This window comes from Mirounga leonina, unplaced genomic scaffold (assembly GCF_011800145.1).
Source record: "Mirounga leonina isolate KUSES-001 unplaced genomic scaffold, KU_Mleo_1.0 Mir_366, whole genome shotgun sequence".
Taxonomy (NCBI): Eukaryota; Metazoa; Chordata; class Mammalia; order Carnivora; family Phocidae; genus Mirounga; species Mirounga leonina.
In genome coordinates this window covers 13,478,870-13,498,994 of record NW_023270709.1, presented here as the reverse complement: position 1 = coordinate 13,498,994, position 20,125 = coordinate 13,478,870, and the positions used below count along the sequence as shown (strand labels likewise).

The 20,125-nt window shown below is 45.0% G+C and overlaps 1 protein-coding gene across 6 annotated transcripts in view; it reads left to right on the top strand.

Annotated features, from left to right (window-relative positions):
- Nucleotides 1–18,743, top strand: part of NEDD9 (neural precursor cell expressed, developmentally down-regulated 9) — a 209,091-nt gene extending 190,348 nt beyond the window's left edge. For 5 of the 6 annotated variants that reach the window (XM_034985675.1, XM_034985673.1, XM_034985674.1 and 2 more), the window contains 5 exons: nucleotides 8,927–9,028; nucleotides 9,721–9,822; nucleotides 10,765–12,006; nucleotides 13,357–13,446; nucleotides 16,367–18,743. In XM_034985675.1, the coding sequence (XP_034841566.1) occupies nucleotides 8,927–9,028; nucleotides 9,721–9,822; nucleotides 10,765–12,006; nucleotides 13,357–13,446; nucleotides 16,367–16,876 (2,046 nt within the window). In that variant the 3' untranslated portion in view covers nucleotides 16,877–18,743. The remainder of the gene's footprint in view (nucleotides 1–8,926; nucleotides 9,029–9,720; nucleotides 9,823–10,764; nucleotides 12,007–13,356; nucleotides 13,447–16,366) is intronic. The other variant, XM_034985677.1, reaches the window with a different exon arrangement.
- The last annotated feature ends 1,382 nt before the right edge of the window (nucleotides 18,744–20,125 follow it).

The following is a 20,125-nucleotide window of genomic DNA, read 5'->3' as shown; positions in this document are numbered from 1 at the left end:
GAGCTGTGGCAATGGAAGGCAAGGAGCAGGAAGAACCCGGGGGTGGGGGGGAGGGTGGGGGGGGGGGTACTGAGGCCGGGGGGGGTGGGGGGGGGGGGGGGGGGGGGGTATACTGAGCCAGGGAGACTTGGAGCTCGAAGGCCCATCCTGTACGTGAGAACACTTTCCAGAGAGCAGCTTCTTCAGGAGAACTCTCTTCCCTGCTTTGGTACCAAAAGCTAAGAGAATGTTTCCTCCTAGAACTTGTTATTTTTCCTGTCCATTTTCCTCTGTTTAATCCTCTTGGATATGGCAGAGACCCTTGGCGGGTCAGGTGTCTCTGGAAGTAACAGCCCACGTGATGGGTCTGTCACCTCAGCCACCATGTCCTGTCTCCCAGTGAGGCCGTGAGGGGGCTCCTGTGTAGGAGGAACCTAAAGCTCCAGGCATTTGGATCCAGAAATGCTCATGCCTTGCCCCCTTTCCATAATCACATCCCCTTTGGGGCATCTCTCTAAAATCCATTTCAAAACCCAGACGTCGTGCTTAGTGCTCTGTTGAATGTATCTGGACATCCAAAGAACCAAAACACTTGTGCCTTTTATAGTTCTCCAAGAACATTTCGGTCCACGGGATATAAAAAAAAAAAAAAAAAAATGACTTCGCTGGACCCAGCTCTGTCACGGGTCACATTCAGCTTTGTCCAGAGAAAGACCTCAAACCGCTGCAAGAGCCCAGACGTCATTCCCCGCCATGCTCTTACACATTAAATGCTTCGAGCTGCTCTTTGGCGCTTGGTCACTCCATAACTAAATATTGCTTTAGCACTTGCTGCACAAATTGCTTCCTGAAAGCAGCAGGGGAGGCGTGCTAGAGGCTTGACAATCGGGCACTGTTTCCATGGAGTGGTTTGCCTCCCGAATGCTATGTCAAATGAAAGTGACCCGAGAGCCCCATTCCACTTCTGAGCCTTCGGTCGTGACTTTTTCCTCCTTTGGGAAAAAAAGAGAGAGAGAGAGACTGGCCACGATTTAGATGTGGTGAGCAAAAGGCTGAATTCTAGCCTAAAAATCAGACAGCAGAATGTCTTTGAGGGAAAGTCAATCACCACCCAACAACAGAGAGGGAGAAACTTCAGTGAGCTCAAGAGAAGTGTTAGGAAGCGTGCAGTTGGCCCACGACGGTGTATTTTTCGGGCCAGACTCGGTTTTCATTATATTGTTGCTATGCGAATAATAAATGAGCTCATTGCTACACCCAAGCTGAGCAGAGAGAATTTATAGAGAATTAATAAATCCAGTGGAGGCAACATGTGGCTTTTCCTCTGGTCATAGAAAAGAAACTAGTAATCTTGGATTTTAAACAGACAAACCTGTATAACTTTGCCGTTTCTGAAAACTGGATCCAAGTTCTAACGGGCAGGCAGTGATAATAGTGAAGTTGCTCTTCCTAAGGGTTTTTCTTTAAAGGGAAAGGGTCACGCAGTTCATGGGCTTTAAGACAAAGAGGTTATTATAAGATCTAATAAATACTGTGGTGACTCTGTGAATGCTTTTTAAGGGCATTTACATGAAATAAGTCCTTTCCAGAGGGCGGTTTCAGAAATCTAAATACTCTTGTTAATACATGAGACCCAGAGATAGTATAAATAAAACAGGGGGCTAGGGGAGATTAGAGATAGACAGGAAGCAATCTAATTTTACTTTCCGCAGATGCCAAGAAAAATGCAAATGGCCGACTGCTAATCAGTGAGGCCTACTTCTGAATTCAGACAATCTTAGGTACTGTTAATGGCGGAGTTATAAATCTGTACTATAATTATTACAGCACAGTGGCACTTTTTACCTTCTCACCAATTACTCATTATACTTCCTGAGTACCTCCTGGATTGCCTAGGTGTTGATGAGGCCCTGGGGCGGAACGCCAGGAGCCGGGTCCACACATGTCTGCTCTACTAGATTGATGGGTAAACTCTGGTGGTCAGTTATCGAGGCATTATCTGGATATCAAGAAGAAAGGATTGTGTCATTCTGGCCATTTCTGATGTTGCTTTGGAATGTAGAGACCTAGACCCAGAGAATTAAATCATGGGACACAGAAACCCCAAACAGTTACAAAGACCCCTCCGTACCCTTCCAAGTGGGATTTCTTGTTATTTTTTGAAATTCTGTTTAAAATTATTAAAAATATATTTTTCTGATTTTTGTAATCATTGAAGCAGGCGTCTACCAAATGTGGAAGTATGAGCAATAATAATGATGAGAATACCCTAGAATAGTTAATCTGTGCTCCACCCCCCAACACCCCATCTCCACCTCTTATCCGTTCCACCCAGTTCTTTCTGTCAAACAGTAGGATTTTTCTGCTTCCTTTTTACTGTTTTTGTTCTTCTTTACGGTTGCGGGTAGCATGGCAGGAGGGAAGGAACCAAAACAGCGGTGGGTGTTGGAGGAGAGAGATGAGAAGGTGCCATAAGTAACAAGTGGTAGGGCTGGCGTCAGAAGGAAGGACGGCAGAAAACGGCGGGACCTGAGACCCTATTAATCTCGGCTTTCGTAGGATTCTCGGGGCGGGGAGGGTCTGCCTTCATGTTTGGGTGGCATGCAGCTGAGGGCCTTCACAGCAGCTAGGCCCCACTCCCAGGCACCCACCCACGAGCTCTGCTCTGAAGAGGTGAAGCGGATGCCCACGGAGACTTGCTGAAACGTTGGCCCCAAGGATACCATGTGAGCAGCATGTATTTTGCTTCTAGACATTCCAGTTGGGTATGTGCCCCACTTCTTGGTGAGATCCTCTTGACAAACCCAGCTTGTGATCTTCCACTGAAAAGGCCTTGTCTGAAGAGAAATTCAATCAAGGGTCCTGGGTTTGGGACGTTGCCATCTTTCTCTTGGATAATAGGTTTATTTCTATGCCTCATAAAGCACGTTTTTCTCCTGGGGTTTTCCACTGGAGTGTCTTGGGCTGTTAGGGTGATAACTGGGACAATGGCAATACTGATAAGACCGGAGTAAAATAGTAACCCAAGTAAATCTACTGATGGCCATAGAGAACCAAAGTCTCTTGTCACTTACTGCTTTGATGTGGAATTCCCATTGCCTCATAGACCTCACTGGGAACACTGTATGCATTTGTAAAGATTGATTTCTTTCTATTTGACTTGTATCTAAATGATTAAATTTCGTTTGCTCCCATGGTCTAATCACGAAACATTTTGAAAGCAAACAGCCTTGAGATCTGTGGTCACTAAGACACAGACCACGTCCTCCTCATATTGAGAAGAAAGCAAAAATTGGCTCTTGTCTTTTTCTGCTGTCTTGTCTCCTATATTTCTGGGTATCTTTGTAGGGTGGACATTGTGTTTTTAAATATTTGTAAGAAATCATTGAAGGCCCATAAAGATGTTCTCTACTTCCAGAGAGGATTTTATTTCCTTCTGCCAGCCTCCCAGCCAAGCATAAATCTAATTTCAGGGTTGGAGATGTTCTTAGCCACCCCGATGAGTGAAAACCTGGCTCCAGCCCATGCAAGGGTGGCTTCCCTTCCAGCACCTTCTCACTTTTACATGCAGCCCTTAGGATCCCAACCCAAAATGGGGATGGTTATCAGGGTCCCAACCTTGGGGATCCCTAGAGTCCAATATTCCCCCAGACCCACAGACACTGCAAAAAGACACCCAGGAGTCTTTCTGAGAGGTGTGGCCTCTCAGACACCTATCTCACATCCGCAAATGCCCCCCAGGAAAAAAGCAGCCTTAAAGTGTGGGCTTACCTCTGTGAATTCCTTCTCAGCTCCCAAATTTGGACCTGATCATTCTTTACTATCTTTTAATGCTTTAACGCTATGAAGAAGATTTTTTTTAAAAGATTTTATTTATTTATTTGACAGAGAGAGACAGTGAGAGAGAGAACACAAGCAGGCAGAGTGGGAGAGGGAGAAGCAGGCTCCCCGCTGAGCAGAGAGCCCGATGCGGGGCTCCATCCCAGGACCCTGGGATCATGACCTGATCTGAAGGCAGACGCTTAACGACTGAGCCACCCAGGCGCCCCTATGAAGAAGATTTTTAATATCTTTTCCTCATTTTTCAAAAGCTGTCTTCAGTGGGATGGTTGATCTGAGTTACTGGGTCCACAATTTAAGTCCAAAAGTAAAAGCTGTATAACCCAGCAATTATAATAGAATTAGAATAGACAATTATAATAGAAATAACTAAGGCTTAAGGGGTTTACCCGATGCCAGGCACTTTATGTACTTGATCGCATTTCATACACTAATAGCCTATAATTATGTGTTATTTCCATTCTCCTAATGAGGAAACGGGCTTAGAATGGACAGATCCCTTGGTCATGTTCTCACACGTGGTGGTCAGCTCTGCCTGAGTCCAGTCTTGTGTTCTCAATCACTCCCCTCATCAGCTGAATCCTTTCTATGAGCTAAAGACCTAATGTGGCCGTGGCCTCTGATACACAGCTCCCGTTCCTTTCCATTGTGTTTTCCTTCTGATACTAAGGTAAACTGCAGAGTTTGTTTTGATTTCTTTTTGCAAAACTCCCCCGTATGTTTCTAGCTTATGGCTGAGAAGAATACAGATGCTCATGTCACATGCAGACTCTGGGGAAAAGGAAACCATCTAGCAGCCCTTCTTGGCCTCCATGGTGGTTTGCACCAAACAGTGGTGCAGGTGATCATGCTTCTGTGGTTTCTGATTTCTTGATTTTATCTAAAATTCACTCTGCTTTTTTGGCTTCCTCACTTGCCTGACCTTACCATGCATGGCTGAGAAGAGCCAATTCCGCCCCTTCTCTTGGTAGGTCCCACTCATCCTAGAGCTGACTCACCTGGAAACCAACCTCATCCTACACAGGCAGACCTTGTTTCCCGTCCTGTCCAGTTCCACACCATCTTGCTTAAGAAAAGCCTCGAGTTTTCCTTTAGCTCATTAATGTATCCAGTCAATGCATTTATCCAAGCCCTACTACAGTCAAGACACTGTGATAGGCCCTGCTGTGTATCTACAAATGAAGAAGAAACAGGTTCTATCTCCACCATGCCAAGAGAAGAAATGGGAGGCACTGAAAAGGACCACAAGTGATAAGTCCCCTTAGAGATGTACACATAACGTGCTTGGAGCATTCCAAGGAGAAAGGTATTCTATCTGTCTGGAAAGGCGCCATGGGAGAGAGTCACTCCGCTTGGCCTTGAAAGCCGAATAAAATGTGAATCATGAGGACAGGAAGAAGAATATCTTGGAGAAAGATACAACGTGAGTGAAGGCACAGAGGTGGGGCACGCAGGGCATCTGTATAAAATGGTGGAGTTCAGTCTTGCCAAGGAATGGAATTGCTAAAGAGCTTTTTGGTACCTGCCCTCAGAGACTTTCAAGGTATTGAGGGAGGAGGGCAGAAATACATAGATGAAGGCAAGACAGGCCCCCTGAGGGCCAGAGACATGTTTCATTTGGCCAGGACGTTGTTTGAAATATTTGAGCCAATTCTGGAAATCAGATTTCACATTAAAAAATCCAGATTTCTGGCTTCTCCTGAAAATTTGAGAGACTTAGCAACATGGGGCGTATTTTCTCAGGATGGCAGCTGGCTGGAGCTGAGGAATGGCTGCTTTCCTTCAGGAGGTTGTGAGTTCTGTCTCCCCAGTGCAAGATCCCAGCTCGCTTCTCCCTCCACCTCATCTGCTGGGCCCCACAGGCATCTAAGCATCAGGCCCTTGCTGAGCTACAGGTGCAAGCCCAGGCTAAGGACTGGGGAGGTGCAAGTGGCCCGGCCCAAGGGCCTCTCTTCCAGCTCACTGACTCACACATCGCTGCCACCCTTTTTAAAATTTCAGCATGCACGGCTCTCAAAATTATGAGACATTGGAGGGATTTAAATCATCTCTAAAAGCAGCTCTTGGTGCCCAGGCTCTGATGCTGAAAATGGTGAGAATCAAACACATCAGAGTGTGGGGTGGGGGGCACCGTGTATGTGTTTGCTTGTTTTTAGGCAAGCACATAATTAGAGCGCTAACCTAACCCCACTTTCTGCACTTTGGGAGATTTATTAAATGGACTGTTCCTTTCCTAAATGTCTGCATCTGCCCTTCCTCTCTTCTCAAAGTATCCACCTTCAGACTCTTCAGTTAGTTGACAAAAATAGTAGACTAACATCTGAGGACCGGTCAGGTTCCTCACGGGGCAGAAAATCCGTATTTGGAAAATGCAAATCCTCTGCCAGGGTCATCAGGAAGGAGGTTGCCTGCCCTAGCCCTTGGTCTGAGAGCCCCAGGAATTCCCCCCTTTCTAGCCCTGTTTGCATCAATTCTAATGAACTAAGAGGTTCCTAAGGCCAAGCCCTTGTAACTATAAATAAATACACAGAATAAAAGGAAAGCACAAAAGAAAAACCAACGGAGGAAGAAAGGAAATGAAAAACCTGACTTCGTTTCATTGAGAAAATTAGGTTTGAAATGCCATTTCTGTAGGAATGCCATCAAGATCCTGCCCTTGCAAACACGCAGGAGAATGGTTCCGAAAGTTACATCCCCTTAACTAGAGCCTGGTGTTCCTTGGAGGCTAAAGTTCAGTAATTCTGGGACAGTAGAAAGGTTTTTGTGTACTGTGTCAAGCAGGAAGAAAAGGTCTTATGACCACAGAACTGGATACTCTGTAAGGTACAGAACAGTCAGCACTTTCCTCTGAGGAGAGAACACGCAATTGGCATGAAAGCCACCCAAGCAAGCAACGGGTCGAGGAGGAGAATGTCCAAAAGGAGAAGACTTCCAGCTCCTCGTTCCTTCAGGCATTATAGAGCGGATCGCTGTGTGCCCCGGCTGTGTCTGACCAGAGGCAAAACGCTGGTCCCTTTTAAATGCTATTTGTGGACCAGCGAGAATTAGATGGTACCATCGGGAATGCTGGACTTGGGGGAGACTTCATTTTGTTGGCTTCCCCCCCACACACTGTGGTTTTCACCATCTGTTTCTTTTAATGCATAAACAAGGAAAATGACTGGCTTGGAATGCAAAGTTTTTAAAAACCAGATGACCACAGGCATCCTCCAAATGAGAAAGAGAGAGCAAGTTGAGGTTTTGTGACATTTGTCAGGAAGTGAGAAGTTAAATACCGGGAAGCACTAATGCTCCCTGCCAGGGAAGAGCCACAAAGGCAAGGAAAAGCTTTGTCTAGGGCCCCGCCTTTCTGAGGTCTTGCCATATGTTTACATCTCACCAAGGACTATTTTCAGATACCGTCACCACCCCTTCTATCTCCCAGTCCCCGCCCCCCTTCCCATCTTTAAACTAAAGATGGAACCACTCAGTTGGCCTTCAGCATAGCCAGCCTTGGTTTTCCATTAGCATTATTACGAACTTGGCAACCTCGGACAGAATCCACTCTTAGAAACTTTCGGACTGAACAAAAGCTGTGTTGTGTGCTGGTTCTATTTTAAAACCAAAATAGAGAGCTATAATTAGAGGGGCTGATGAGATACACTCAGAGACGATACTTCACTTCTCTCCTGGACAATAGTGAGTAGAAAAAAAAAAATCATATAAGGGCCCTAGGAACAAAGGGCACGCCACTTAAAAGGAAGATTTGCTAGGCATAATACGGTGGCCACTCTATAAAGGGTTCTGTATGCTCCATGCCAACAAAGTTTAAAGCCATAGATTCCTTTTCTTAAACCCAAGGCAGTAGAGAGATTTGATGGGATGGTGACTGCAATACTAATCTCCTTTACCTTCGTTGCAAGAAGTAATGAGCTGCAAGCACCAGGGATTTCAGCGTTTTAGAGCTTCCCTGGGGAGAAGGGCATTGGTGCTTTTGGCTGAGTTCCACCCACTTCAGCATAAGATGTACGCGAGCATTTTTCACATAGTTTCATAGGCAGCCTGATGCCAGAATTTTCACATTAGGGAAAGGATAAAAGATGATGGTTTCTTAAGGAAGAACCAACTCTGCCTAATTTACAATGCCCGTTCTCAAAAAAAAAAAAAAAAAATAAGCAATACTAAGCGGGGGGCACTATTAGTCATTCAGGGGACAGGGGTTAGGCAGACACAAGACCCTGGTTATTTAGAAGACCTTGGAGGATTAAATACATTTCCAAATGAGTTTCAGTTCGAGTAAGTTCTCTGCCGATGCTTAGGACACAAGGAAGGATGGTAGATGGGAAAATACTAGCCTGCCGGGTGAGGGTCCTTTTATTGGCATTGGTTCCAGATGCCAGAGTTGTGCTGAGTGTGTTTGACTTCCCACATCCCTTGGACGTAGGTACTGTCTGGGATGTCTGCCTCCCCGGTGCAAATGAGGAAATGATTAGAGACCTGAACTCTGTTCCTGGTGGCTCCTGCCTAGGTCTGTCATTCGTTTCAAAGGTTGGATTGAAAGCTCCTGGAGGCTTCTTGAGCTGTTGGCTTCGTAAAAGTACTCTAGTGATTTATGGAATTTGTTATAATAATAATAATGTCACATGTAGAGACATCCTGGGGAAGGCATGAGAGGAATTTTAAGTAGCTCAACTATTTGCATTATTCGCTTTACAAATAGTTTCAGAGCCTTTAAAAAAAAAAGTTTTCTTTTTCATTATGCTGTGGTTTTGGTGCTTCAAAGGGATGATCCAGGATCATAATTTAAAATTTCATAATTTAAAAATGATTCTCCCTTAAGGTACATCCTGGGAATTGAGACTTGGACCAACTTTGAGATGGTTTAGTCATCAAGAGGATGAGGGATGGAGCTATTTCAGGGATTTGTTCTTTATTGGGATTCAAGAGGGGATTTAAAAGTGTTCTGACTTGATGTCACCTTGTCTCCTTCCTTTTCTCTCTTCCCTTCTGTGTTTTTCTTTCTTTCTTATGGGGGAGAGGTGACGGAGGAGTGCCTGGTTAGGAAGCTAAGAGAGTCACTCAGGACTGGGGCTTGGAATTTTACACCTCTCTGTCTTCCTGCCCACAGGTGGTAACCCCCGTGAGGACAGGCCAGGGCTACGTGTACGAGTACCCGTCCAGATACCAAAAGGACATCTATGACATCCCTCCTTCCCACGCCACACAAGGGGTACGTACCAGCATACCGGGGGAGCTTCAGGGTGGCGTTCCTTCAGGGCTACAAAGCAAAGGGAAGTTCACCAAGGACACATGTTTCACTTGAAGCTAACTATCCAGAAGCCATTTCCAACAATGCTATTTAAATTATGTTTTCTGGATCTGCTTAATCAGGAAATCCTAGGCCTGTAGCTGACAAAGCGTTTATCGCTTATCATTTTCGTTCAGGAAATGTAAAATTTAAACTACAGTTTAAAGCACAGACAGTGGGGCGCCTGGGTGGCTCAGTCAGTGAAGTGGCTGACTTCGGCTCAGGTCATGATCTCAGGGTCCTGGGATGGAGCCCCATGTTGTAAGGCTCCTTGCTCAGCGGGGAGCCTGCTTCTCCCTCTCCCTCTGCCCCTCCCCCTGCTCATGCTCTCTCTCTCTCTCTCTCACTCACTCACTCTCTCTGCCTCAAATAAATAAACAAAATATTTACAAATAAAGTCCAGACAGTGTAGATACTTCATGTAAGGTCATTTTTATACTCAGTCTAAGTCAAAGAACATGAAATCTAAAAAGAAAAATTCTACCAACCCCTTATGACATAGAGCAAAGGTATACATAACCTGGCAAATAAATCCATAGTGAAAGGCTTGGTAGTGTAAGAAATGACACGTATACGACATTTCTGTTCTGGGTAACGCAAGTGTTTCTCTTCAGGTGTACGATATCCCTCCATCATCAGTGAAAGGCTCTGTGTTTTCAGTCCCAGTGGGAGAGATAAAACCTCAAGGCATCTATGACATCCCTCCTACTAAAGGGGTAAGTGAGCTGCCACAGAGCAGCAAAAAAAGGGGTGCATGTGCATATGTGTGTGTTTATTAGAGTAAAACGAGAAGGGCAAACCAAAGGGGAAAAACTAGTCTTTATGAGAGAATGAACAGGAGGAAGAAAAGGCAATAGGGGTGCCTGGCTGGCTCAATCAGGGTGTATTCGACTCTTGATCTCGAGGTCATGAGTTCGAGCCCCCCATGGGGCATAGAGATTACTTTAAAAAAAAAGGGAAAGGAAAAAAGTCTCAAAGGTAAGTCTAAGAATTCCATAGTTAGAGCATTCCATTAAAAATGAGGTAGTCGACAAGGAGAACCAGTAAGAAGCTAAAATAATTCAGTTTTGCAAGCAGCGAACATATCTCATATTTATGGGAAGTGTTACAGCGTCCTCAGTCCATAGATAGGGGTTGCTGCGTTTGATGCCCTCTCTTGTCCGCTGGGGTACGCCTGCACAGGAAGTACAGTTATCCCCATTGTGCAGAGAAGGGAACTGTGCGTCGGAACATTTAAGCAACTTATTCAGCATCTCACAGCCGACAGATCCAGGGAGAGACCTCAGGTCTTCCGATGCCTCGTCCTGTGTGTGAATGCACAGTCTGCCTCCCTGCCTGGATCAGCCGAGGAAGGAGACCCAGGAGGTGGTCAGAAACAAGGGACTGGGACCCAGGGAGGGCAACTCATCCAGGAGGGGTCCACACACAAGCAGCACTGAGGCCATGGGAAGGATGCTCCTGTCCAAGGATGAGGGAAATGAGAACAGAGCAGAACAGAGCCTTGGGAAACACGGGCCAGAAGTGAGTGGAAGGTGAAAAGCCAGGAGCCAGTGATGAAGACTGAGAATTCTAGCCTCATTTTAAGGTCCTTTTCAGTTTCTGCACGTTTGCATGAGCCAGCTGAACAAATAACAGCTCCTTTTCTACTTGCTTTTCAGGTATATGCCATCCCACCCTCTGCTTGCCGAGATGAGGCAGGACTTAGGGAAAAAGAGTATGATTTCCCGCCTCCAGTGAGACAAGCTGGAAGGCTGGACGTCAGACCCGAGGGCGTCTATGACATCCCCCCAACCAGCTCCAAGCCGATGGGGAAGGACCTTCACATAAAATATAACTGTGATGCTCTGGGAGCCGCTGACCTGGCGACACGAAGACACCAAAGTGTCTCGCTGAACCACCCGCCCTCACAGCTAGGACAGTCCCTGGGTCCCCAGAACGATGCCTACGACATCCCGCGAGGGGTTCAGTTTCTGGAGCCGCCAACAGAAACCAGTGAGAAAGCAAACCCTGAAGAAAGAGACGGTGTGTATGACGTCCCTCTGCACAACCCCCCAGATGCCAAAGGCTCTCAGGACGTGGTCGATGGTATCAACCGGTTATCTTTCTCCAGCACGGGCAGCACCAGGAGCAACATGTCCACATCTTCCACCACCTCCAAGGAATCTTCCTTGTCGGCCTCCCCATCTCAGGACAAAAGGCTCTTGCTGGATCCAGACACAGCCATCGAGAGGCTTCACCGGCTCCAGCAGACCCTGGAGATGGGCGTCTCCAGCCTCATGGCGCTGGTGACCACAGACTGGCGGTGTTACGGATACATGGAACGACACATCAACGAGATCCGCACGTCCGTGGACAAGGTGGAGCTGTTCGTGAGGGACTACCTCCATTTTGCCAAGGGAGCTGTAGCAAATGCTTCCTGCCTCCCCGAACTCATCCTCCACAACAAAATGAAGCGTGAGCTCCAAAGAATGGAAGACTCCCACCAGATCCTGAGCCAGACCAGCCACGACTTAAATGAGTGCAACTGGTCCCTGAATATTCTGGCCGTCAACAAGCCCCAGAACAAGTGTGATGACCTGGACCGGTTTGTGATGGTGGCAAAGACAGTGCCCGATGATGCCAAGCAGCTCACCACAACCATCAACACCAACGCAGAGGCCCTCTTTAGACCGGGCCCTGGCAACTCGCCTGTGAAGAGTGGGTCCGAGAACATCATGAACTCCACGGAGTACCCACATCCTGCATTGCAGATGCAGTTGCTACATCCTGGGGACCACAAGGCCCAGGCCCTCCACAAGCCACTGCCCCCAAGCCTGGGCAAGGACCAGCCTCCTGACTGTAGCAGCAGTGACGGCTCTGAAAGGAGCTGGATGGATGATTATGACTACGTCCACCTACAGGTAAGGAAACCAGGTTCATAAAGCGCCTATGTTCGCATTCAGGGAGCCTGGGACTGACACGCGTACGGCTGGTAGGCTGGACTGCCAGAGGCGACATTGTTAATGGTTCAAGAGCAGAATCCATAGCTAATAGAGGGAGGCGACATTGTACAGTAGGAAGAACGCCCTGAGTAATCAGTTCTAGACCTTTTCCTGACACTAACTGTGTGATCGACTTTGCGAACCTCCTGGGGCCGTCATTTCTTCATTTGCAAAGTGAATGAAGCACGGGGTTGGAGTGATTCATTGATATGCCAAGTAGGAAGGGACTCCCCAGGTAGGAATGTGGGCCTTCAGATAATCACACCAGCTCCACCTCTATTTGCATTTTATGATAGAGTTCTGCATGGTATTTTATTTGAAGAAGGAGGGAGGCACTGTTAAAAAAAAATGAAAACTCTAGACTAGAGAAATTCTCAAGTCCCTTCAGCCCTACAACGCGTGTGTTTGTGTGTTTGATTACTTACAGAAAAACTTCACCCCACCTCAGGCTTACCTTGAGGAACACTGGGCATTTGTCAGTTGACCTAGAACGTCACCAGCACATGGGGAATTGGGCAGGCACAGTCTGCCTCCTACGAGTGGAAATTCCACCACGTTGACCTGGGATCCCTTTCACTTTGGGGAATTCAAACATTTGACCAAGATCCATTATTCAGAATTTGTCGTGCTATCTTCCTCGGCCATTCCCTCCATTTGACTGAGAGGGATGGATCATCCTAAGAACTGTTGAACTAACTACAGTTCCCGTGCATACAGGAGACCTGGCAAGGGAGAGAACTGAGCCCCACCTCCCACCCCCCACTGCTAAGGAAAGGTGTGGGAGAAAGGTCATAGGGGCATTCACCATTCCCCTGGAGGGTGGTTCAGCTCTGCATATTGGGAAATACTGGTTTGGTCTAGAGTTGTAGATGATTCGAAGAAACCAGGAGTGCAGTGTGGACCCCATTTAGACCTGCGTTAGGAGGTTTATGGGTTTGCATATAATCTGTTAGAGAAGAACCCTGAGAAATAGTACTGTGTAAGGAGGTTTGAAGGGGAGCGTGGATCTCCCAAAATGGTAAAGTGGAGCGAGATGGTGGTACCCCACGTGGAAACGGATTTTAGTTTCCAGCCCTGCCCTATGCGGGGATTCTGGAAGTCTGGCAGGGGAGTGCGCCATCCCTGACTGGCGTTCATAGGGCCTAACAGGGCCTAACAGGGCCAAGGCAATGGAAAACTAGAGGGTATTTACACATTTGTCAATGAAAGTGTTAGCACAAGTGAATCACAGGGGTGATGTAATGTTTTCTTTATGTTGAAAAACAACAGGGGAAGGAGGAGTTTGAGAGGCAACAGAAAGAGCTGCTGGAAAAAGAAAATATCATCAAACAGAACAAGATGCAGCTGGAGCATCATCAGGTAAGTTCAACCAGGACAAAACCTACCTAGTATTGCAGGTTTCCCGCTTCATAAGGAAGGTAGCCCTTCAGAAGATCATGATTTTGGTCCTTCCAGCATTCTTGGGCATAAATAAGCTCCAAGGCTCAGGGTGCCTGAGTGGCTCAATTGATCAAGCGTCCCGACTCTTGGTTTTGGCTCAGGTCAAGCTCTCAGGGTCCTGAGATCGAGCCCCATGTTGGCTCCGTGGCTCCATGCTCAGTGTGGAATCTGCTTGGGATTCTCTCTCCCTCTCCCTCTGCTCCTCTCCGAATGCTCTCTCTCTCTCTCAAATAAATAAATCTTTTAAAAAAATAATAAGCTCTGGGGTGCCTGGGTGGCTCAGTTGGTTGAGTGTCTGACTCTTGATTTCAGCTCAGGTCATGATCTCAGGGTCATGGGATCGAGCCTCAAGTCCATCTGGCTTCACGCTCAGTGGGGAGTCTGCTTCTCTTTCCCTCTCTTGCTCTCTCTCTCTCCTCCCCTCTCTCCCACTGCCCCTCCCCCTACTCTCTCTCTCAAATAAATAAATAAATAAATCTTTAAAAATAATAATAAGCTCCAAGGCTTATAATAGGGGATAAGAACAAAGAGAAAGTTTATAGCTTTAGCAATCCAGCTGGTGTGCCTGGATTATGTCTAAACAGCCATTTTTCCAGCTACTTCTGTACATCTAACATGTTAGGACTCTTTAGGTTAAGGCTGTTGGTCTCAAGAAGCAAGACCCAGTCAAGCTAGCCCAAGCAAACAGGTTTTATAGTAAGGCCATAGTAGGGGAATGCAGGAAGAGAAAATGCAGATACAGTCAAGTCCGATGAGAGCCAGGACTGTAAATTCTCTCTCCTTCTTGTACTTCCTTTTCTCTAAATCTGCTTTCTTCTCCTCTATTGTCTAACAGTTTCCTCTGCTTATCTACTCATTTGGCTCCCATTGAACTTTATAGAACCCATAAATGGCCATTCAAAGTCCTTTCCACAGATGGCTTTTCATCTCAGCATCCTCAGCTGATAGCTCCTTACTGTGGTTCATCAAATTCCTAAAAAAAAAGAGAGAGAGAGAGAGAAAGAGAGAGTCTGATTGGGCCATCTCTATCTATCATCTATCTATCTATCTATCTATCTATCTATCTATCTATCTATCTCCTACAACACAACATACATATCTATCTCCTACAACATATGGCTTGGCTGTTCTTGGTCCAATCTAAGAGAATGAGGGCAAAATCAAATGTGTTCAAAATATATCCAAGCCCTCAAACAAGGGATTTGGGCAAGGCAGGTTCACTCAAGAGTTGGGCATGAGTGGGGCTGATGATGAGTATTGCTGGTACAGGGCATAAAAATAAAGAGTAATGGATTGAGGACTTACATGCCTTTTAAGTTGAAATGGCATGCAGAGACACGAACTGTCACATTGCACTCAGGAAACCAGAGTTCCTTTTTTTCTTTTTTAAAGATATTTTATTTTCTTATTTTTTTTTAAGAGAGATAGCGAAAGAGTGTGAGTGGGGTGGAGGGAGGGGCAGATGGAGAAGGAGAGAGAGAATCTCAAGCAGACTCTGCACTGAATGTGGAGCCCAATGAGGGGCTCCATCTTACACCCCTGAGATCATGACCTGAGCTGAAATCAAGAGTCTGTTGCTCAACTGACTGAGTCACCCAGGCGCCCCAGGAAACCAGAGTTATAATCCTTGCTTTCTGACCAGCCAACTCTGTGACCTTAGGCAAGTCATTTAATCTCCCTGAACTTCAGTTACTTCTATATAAAATGAGAAAATTCCCCCACCTCTCCATCTAATAAGATGATATATTTATGAACATATTTGCAAAAGCATAAGCAAAATGTCTTCAAACATCACCCTGTATCTGTTTCTGTCTGCTTTGGCATTTGGCCAAGTAGGACTGCAGGGCTTTAGGGAACTTGTTGAAACTGTAGTAATTTCTAAGAAGAAAGCAGATTCTGTTGAAAAGGAAAGCTCACTGTGCAATTCTTGGGGGAGAAGCTGGATGAGGTTATCCCTATTCTGACTGAGCTCTATCTTGGAGCAGAAGATCGTAGAGTTCTAAGCTCAGGTCATAGGTAGTCATTACCTGCAAAAGAAGGGTCTCCCCTGAGATTTGGTGGAATAGCATGAGACTATTATAACTGCAGTTTAAATAATAAACCAGCCGGGAGCAGTAAGGAAAGAAGAAAGCTAACACTCATTGAGTCTGACTGCTTGAGAGGTTCTTTTCTTTCAACAGCTCTGGGTGGCTAAGTGCTCTGATGAACAATTAGCATTCAGATTCCCTTAGAGATGCTCTTTTCCACACTGCACATGTATTTATAGGCGCTAGTCTCTCCCGTAGTGCTGCATAATAACATTTACAAATCTTGACTGAAAGAGTAGGAGAAACAGAAAGGGGTCATGGATGGTCATTTATCTAAGAGTCTGGAAGGGACAGAGTCAAGGCTTTCCCAGAGAAGGAGCCAACTGTCAGTGATTTACTTGATGAAGAGATCCCTCCATTTGATTTTCCTTCGCCTCCACTCAACGTTCAATAAACATTTACATAGAAACGAGGATAGACCAAACACCACTCTAAGCACTTTGTAAATGTTAACTCATGGAACTTTCATAAAGGTGCAGGTAACAGAGCTGAGTGTAAAAGCTAGCTGACTTCCAGCCTTAGGGCAGAAGAGACCAACACCCCACCACGGGGGCCTGAGCTGAAGGATTCCTTAGCGATCCTCTTTCTCAACCTCTACATTTTACAGTTTAGGAAAGCAAAGCGTCCCATCTAATAGGCGCTTGCCACTTATTAGGGATTGAAATCCCTGTCCCTGAACTCCAAGCCCTGGTTGGTTCCAGGACAGCACACTGCCTTCCCCTTCAGGAAATCTGCTTGTGTCTCCCTTGCAGCTCAGTCAGTTCCAGTTGTTGGAACAAGAAATCACCAAGCCCGTGGAGAACGACATCTCCAAGTGGAAGCCTTCTCAGAGCCTCCCGACCACAAACAGCAGCGTGGGCGCTCAGGATCGGCAGCTGCTCTGCTTCTACTATGACCAGTGCGAGACCCATTACATCTCCCTCCTCAACGCCATCGACGCCCTCTTCAGCTGCGTCAGCTCGGCCCAGCCGCCCCGCATCTTCGTGGCCCACAGCAAATTTGTCATCCTGAGCGCACACAAACTGGTGTTCATTGGGGACACGCTGACAAGGCAGGTTGCGGCCCAGGACATTCGCAACAAAGTGATGAACTCCAGCAACCAGCTCTGCGAGCAGCTCAAGGCGATCGTGATGGCGACCAAGATGGCAGCCCTCCACTACCCCAGCACCACGGCCCTGCAGGAGATGGTGCACCAAGTGACAGACCTGTCCAGGAACGCCCAGCTCTTCAAGCGTTCTCTGCTGGAGATGGCCACCTTCTGAGAGGAGAAGGAGGGAAAGCAGGGACTGGGTGCGCTACTAAGGAAAACTGGAAATGCTATCTGGTTTTTGTAAATGTTATCTATTTTTGTAGATAATTTTATATGAAAATGAACTATTTTAACATTTTATGGGTTAGACAACATTCAGAAATTCAGGGAGCTAGAGGGGGAATTTTTTTTTTTTTTCCTGTGTGGTTCTTATGTAAACACAGAAGCATCTAAGGCATAAACTGTACAGAAACTGGTCCACGTGCGTGTGTATGCCTATGTATTGGTGTTCGTTTGTAGCTGTTTGTCCAATACATTCCATTAGAAAACATGAATGAAGAAGCACCTTAGTAAGCACGTCCTAATGCTGCTTTTTTTTTTTTTTTTTTTTTTTTTAGAAAACATACCAGTTAGTTGTAATATTGCTCTACATATATTAGCGATTATCCTGAGCCTGTCACTTCCAAGTCTGGGAAGCACAGTATGCGTGTAAGTGTTCACCTTCCAACAACAAGGCATGGCACGATTTGTTCTTGTTTGGAAACCCCTTTCAAAACTGACGGTCTTGGGCCCATTGTGGCAAAATGCCTCACTTGTGATTGAAAAAGCCCTTTTATAAAAGAGAGAAGTATATATATATATGTATAAATAAGAGAGAAGTTTCAGGAAGTATATGTTCACCCAAGCACCGGTATTTTAGAAGTGTGTAGAGGCCATATCCCCAGTTAGGGCTAGGTTGTTTCAACATGGAGAGGACATCGCAATAAAAGGAAAGCAAAAGTTTTCCCCAGGGCTTTTTGATCGTCTGCATTTATGAATGACTTGGCCATGAGGTTTTCCAAGGGGTGTTTTTAGATTTCCAAAAACCATATTATTTGCAGCAGAAATTCATAAAGACACATCAGACTGCCATTGTCCACAAAAAGAAGGGATGGTTCCACCTGCCGGTTGTAAGTGGAGGGCCTTCTGACTCTCAACGTTCACTTAGGTGCTACTACCTCCATAACCTGGGGAAAACCACCCAGTTCTTTGGTCACTTAAAGGTTAGAGCCACCAGGCCACATCCTGTTCTAAGGGAATTCATTGCTCGATCTTGCACCTTCCTTAAAACATGCAGCTGCTGACCCGACACGCAGTCCATCCAGTCTTTACAATTCTGTCTGGCCCATGAGCCTGTGCATACAGCCCACCACCAACAGGACACCTGTTACACGCTGTGTAACAGCTCCCATTCCATAGTCTGTCCTGTTACACCTGCTGGTGTTGGCAGAGCATAGACATACCCATGAGCCATCAGATTGGTCTTGGGGCAAATGAAATACTTCCTACCTAGTGGGTAAATGTATTCACATATTAACAAGTCAGGAAGCATGTTATCTATAGGCTTTCAGTCCAGTTCTTATCTAATGGCTCTCATCTAGCCTATTTGAAAACGTTTTTATTTGCAGTATATGCCTTGACTTAATTAAGCTTGCTTGTTTTAAACAACCAAATCATTGGAACAGGAAAAGATTTTAGAGAAAAAATGTGTGATCTAAGTGTGAAAAAAATCAGCGAAACATCACAGAAGGTGCTTTTCGAAACAACCATTATTGTAGTTCAAGTTCCGTTCCGTCAAGAGATGATTAAAATGTATCGTTATATGACAAGCAAGCATGTGGGGAGAAAGGAGATTTCTGAAAACGAACTCAGCAGAAGGAGTTGAAAGGTGTCCCTATAGAGTTCATTGTATAATGTGTGTTTCTTAGGAGATGACAGACTTGTTCTAAGCTAAGTGGTGACATTTCACGTTTTCAAAACCAAAATTTCAATCTGTATTACTCTCTTCCCCATCTTGTATATAAAGGCTATTTTTAAATCATTAAATTTTTCGATCTCGATTTCCATAGGCACTGGGTTTTCTTTTCCTTATTCTTGTCTTTGTCACAGAATTGCATGTTGGCGTATTGGGCACTCCTAATAGAGAAAGTTAAATTATGGTTATTGTATTGTTAGTATAGATCTGGATTTCTTAGGAAAATTGAGAGTTGTTTATTTTTTCATTTTTTATCACTTCAGAGCATATTTACATTTGAAGAACATTCTGGGATCTGTGAACATTGCCAAACCCAAATATCTGGAACAAGGCTTAGCTTCACCAAAAAGCCTGTACATTTAAGTGATGGGTAGAATGACTTCTGCTATCATAATATGGATGTTGCCATTCATGAGGTTTTAGAATCAAAGAGAATGACTTAATTCATTTTGGAAGAGACATAAAAAAGAGTTAAAAGAAAATTTTTTGATGAAAATTAGAGATTCATAACCACATAAATTATTTTTAATGTTTAGCCTACTCTTTCACACATGTCTCCTACTAAGATTTGTAGGTAAGGTATTTGAGTATACCTTGTACCATTTTGCCCATATCTATAAGTATGAAGTGATTTTCAAGAAAAGTGTCAAGGCACTTGAGTGGGGAATAGAAGTCTTTTGAAAAAATGCTGCTGGAACAACTAGATCTCTCCGTGGAAAAAAATAAGTACTTACCTTACACCCCACAGAAAAATGAAATGGATCATAGACTTAAATGTAATACTTCTAGAAGAAATCATAGGAGAAAGTCTTTGTGATCTCAGGTAGACAAAGTTTCCTTACATAGAAAAATAAATAAATAAATAAGCCATAAAAGAAAAAAATTGATAAATTGGACTTCATCAAAATTAAACTTTTGCTCTCCTAAGGAGACTGTTAAAAATACCAAAAGGCAAACCACAAACCAGAAGAAAATATTTGCACCACATACATCAGCCAAGAACATTTATTGGAATGAGGAGACAATGACATTTTTTTAAATGGGCAAAAAAATGTGAACAGAAACCTCACAAAAGAAGACATATGAATGGGCAATAAGTAAATGAAATATAAACACACCAAATAGAGTTACTAAAATTAAAAAGGCAAGCCATACCAACTTGATGGACAGGGGAGATATGGTATAGATGCTTTGGAAAATAGATGGGCAGTTCCTTAAAATATTAAATCTATGCCCACCGTACAACCTAGGAATTCCTCTCCTAGGTATTTACTCAAGAGAAATAAAAACCTATATCCATACAAAGACTTGAAGAAGAATGTTCATAGCAGCTCTATTTGTAATAGCCAGAAACTAGAAACAACCCAAATGCTCATCTGTGTGAATGAATAAAACCTCGTGGTATATCCACACAATGGAATACTACACAGAGACAAAAAGGAACCAAAAAATGGAAACAAAACCAAC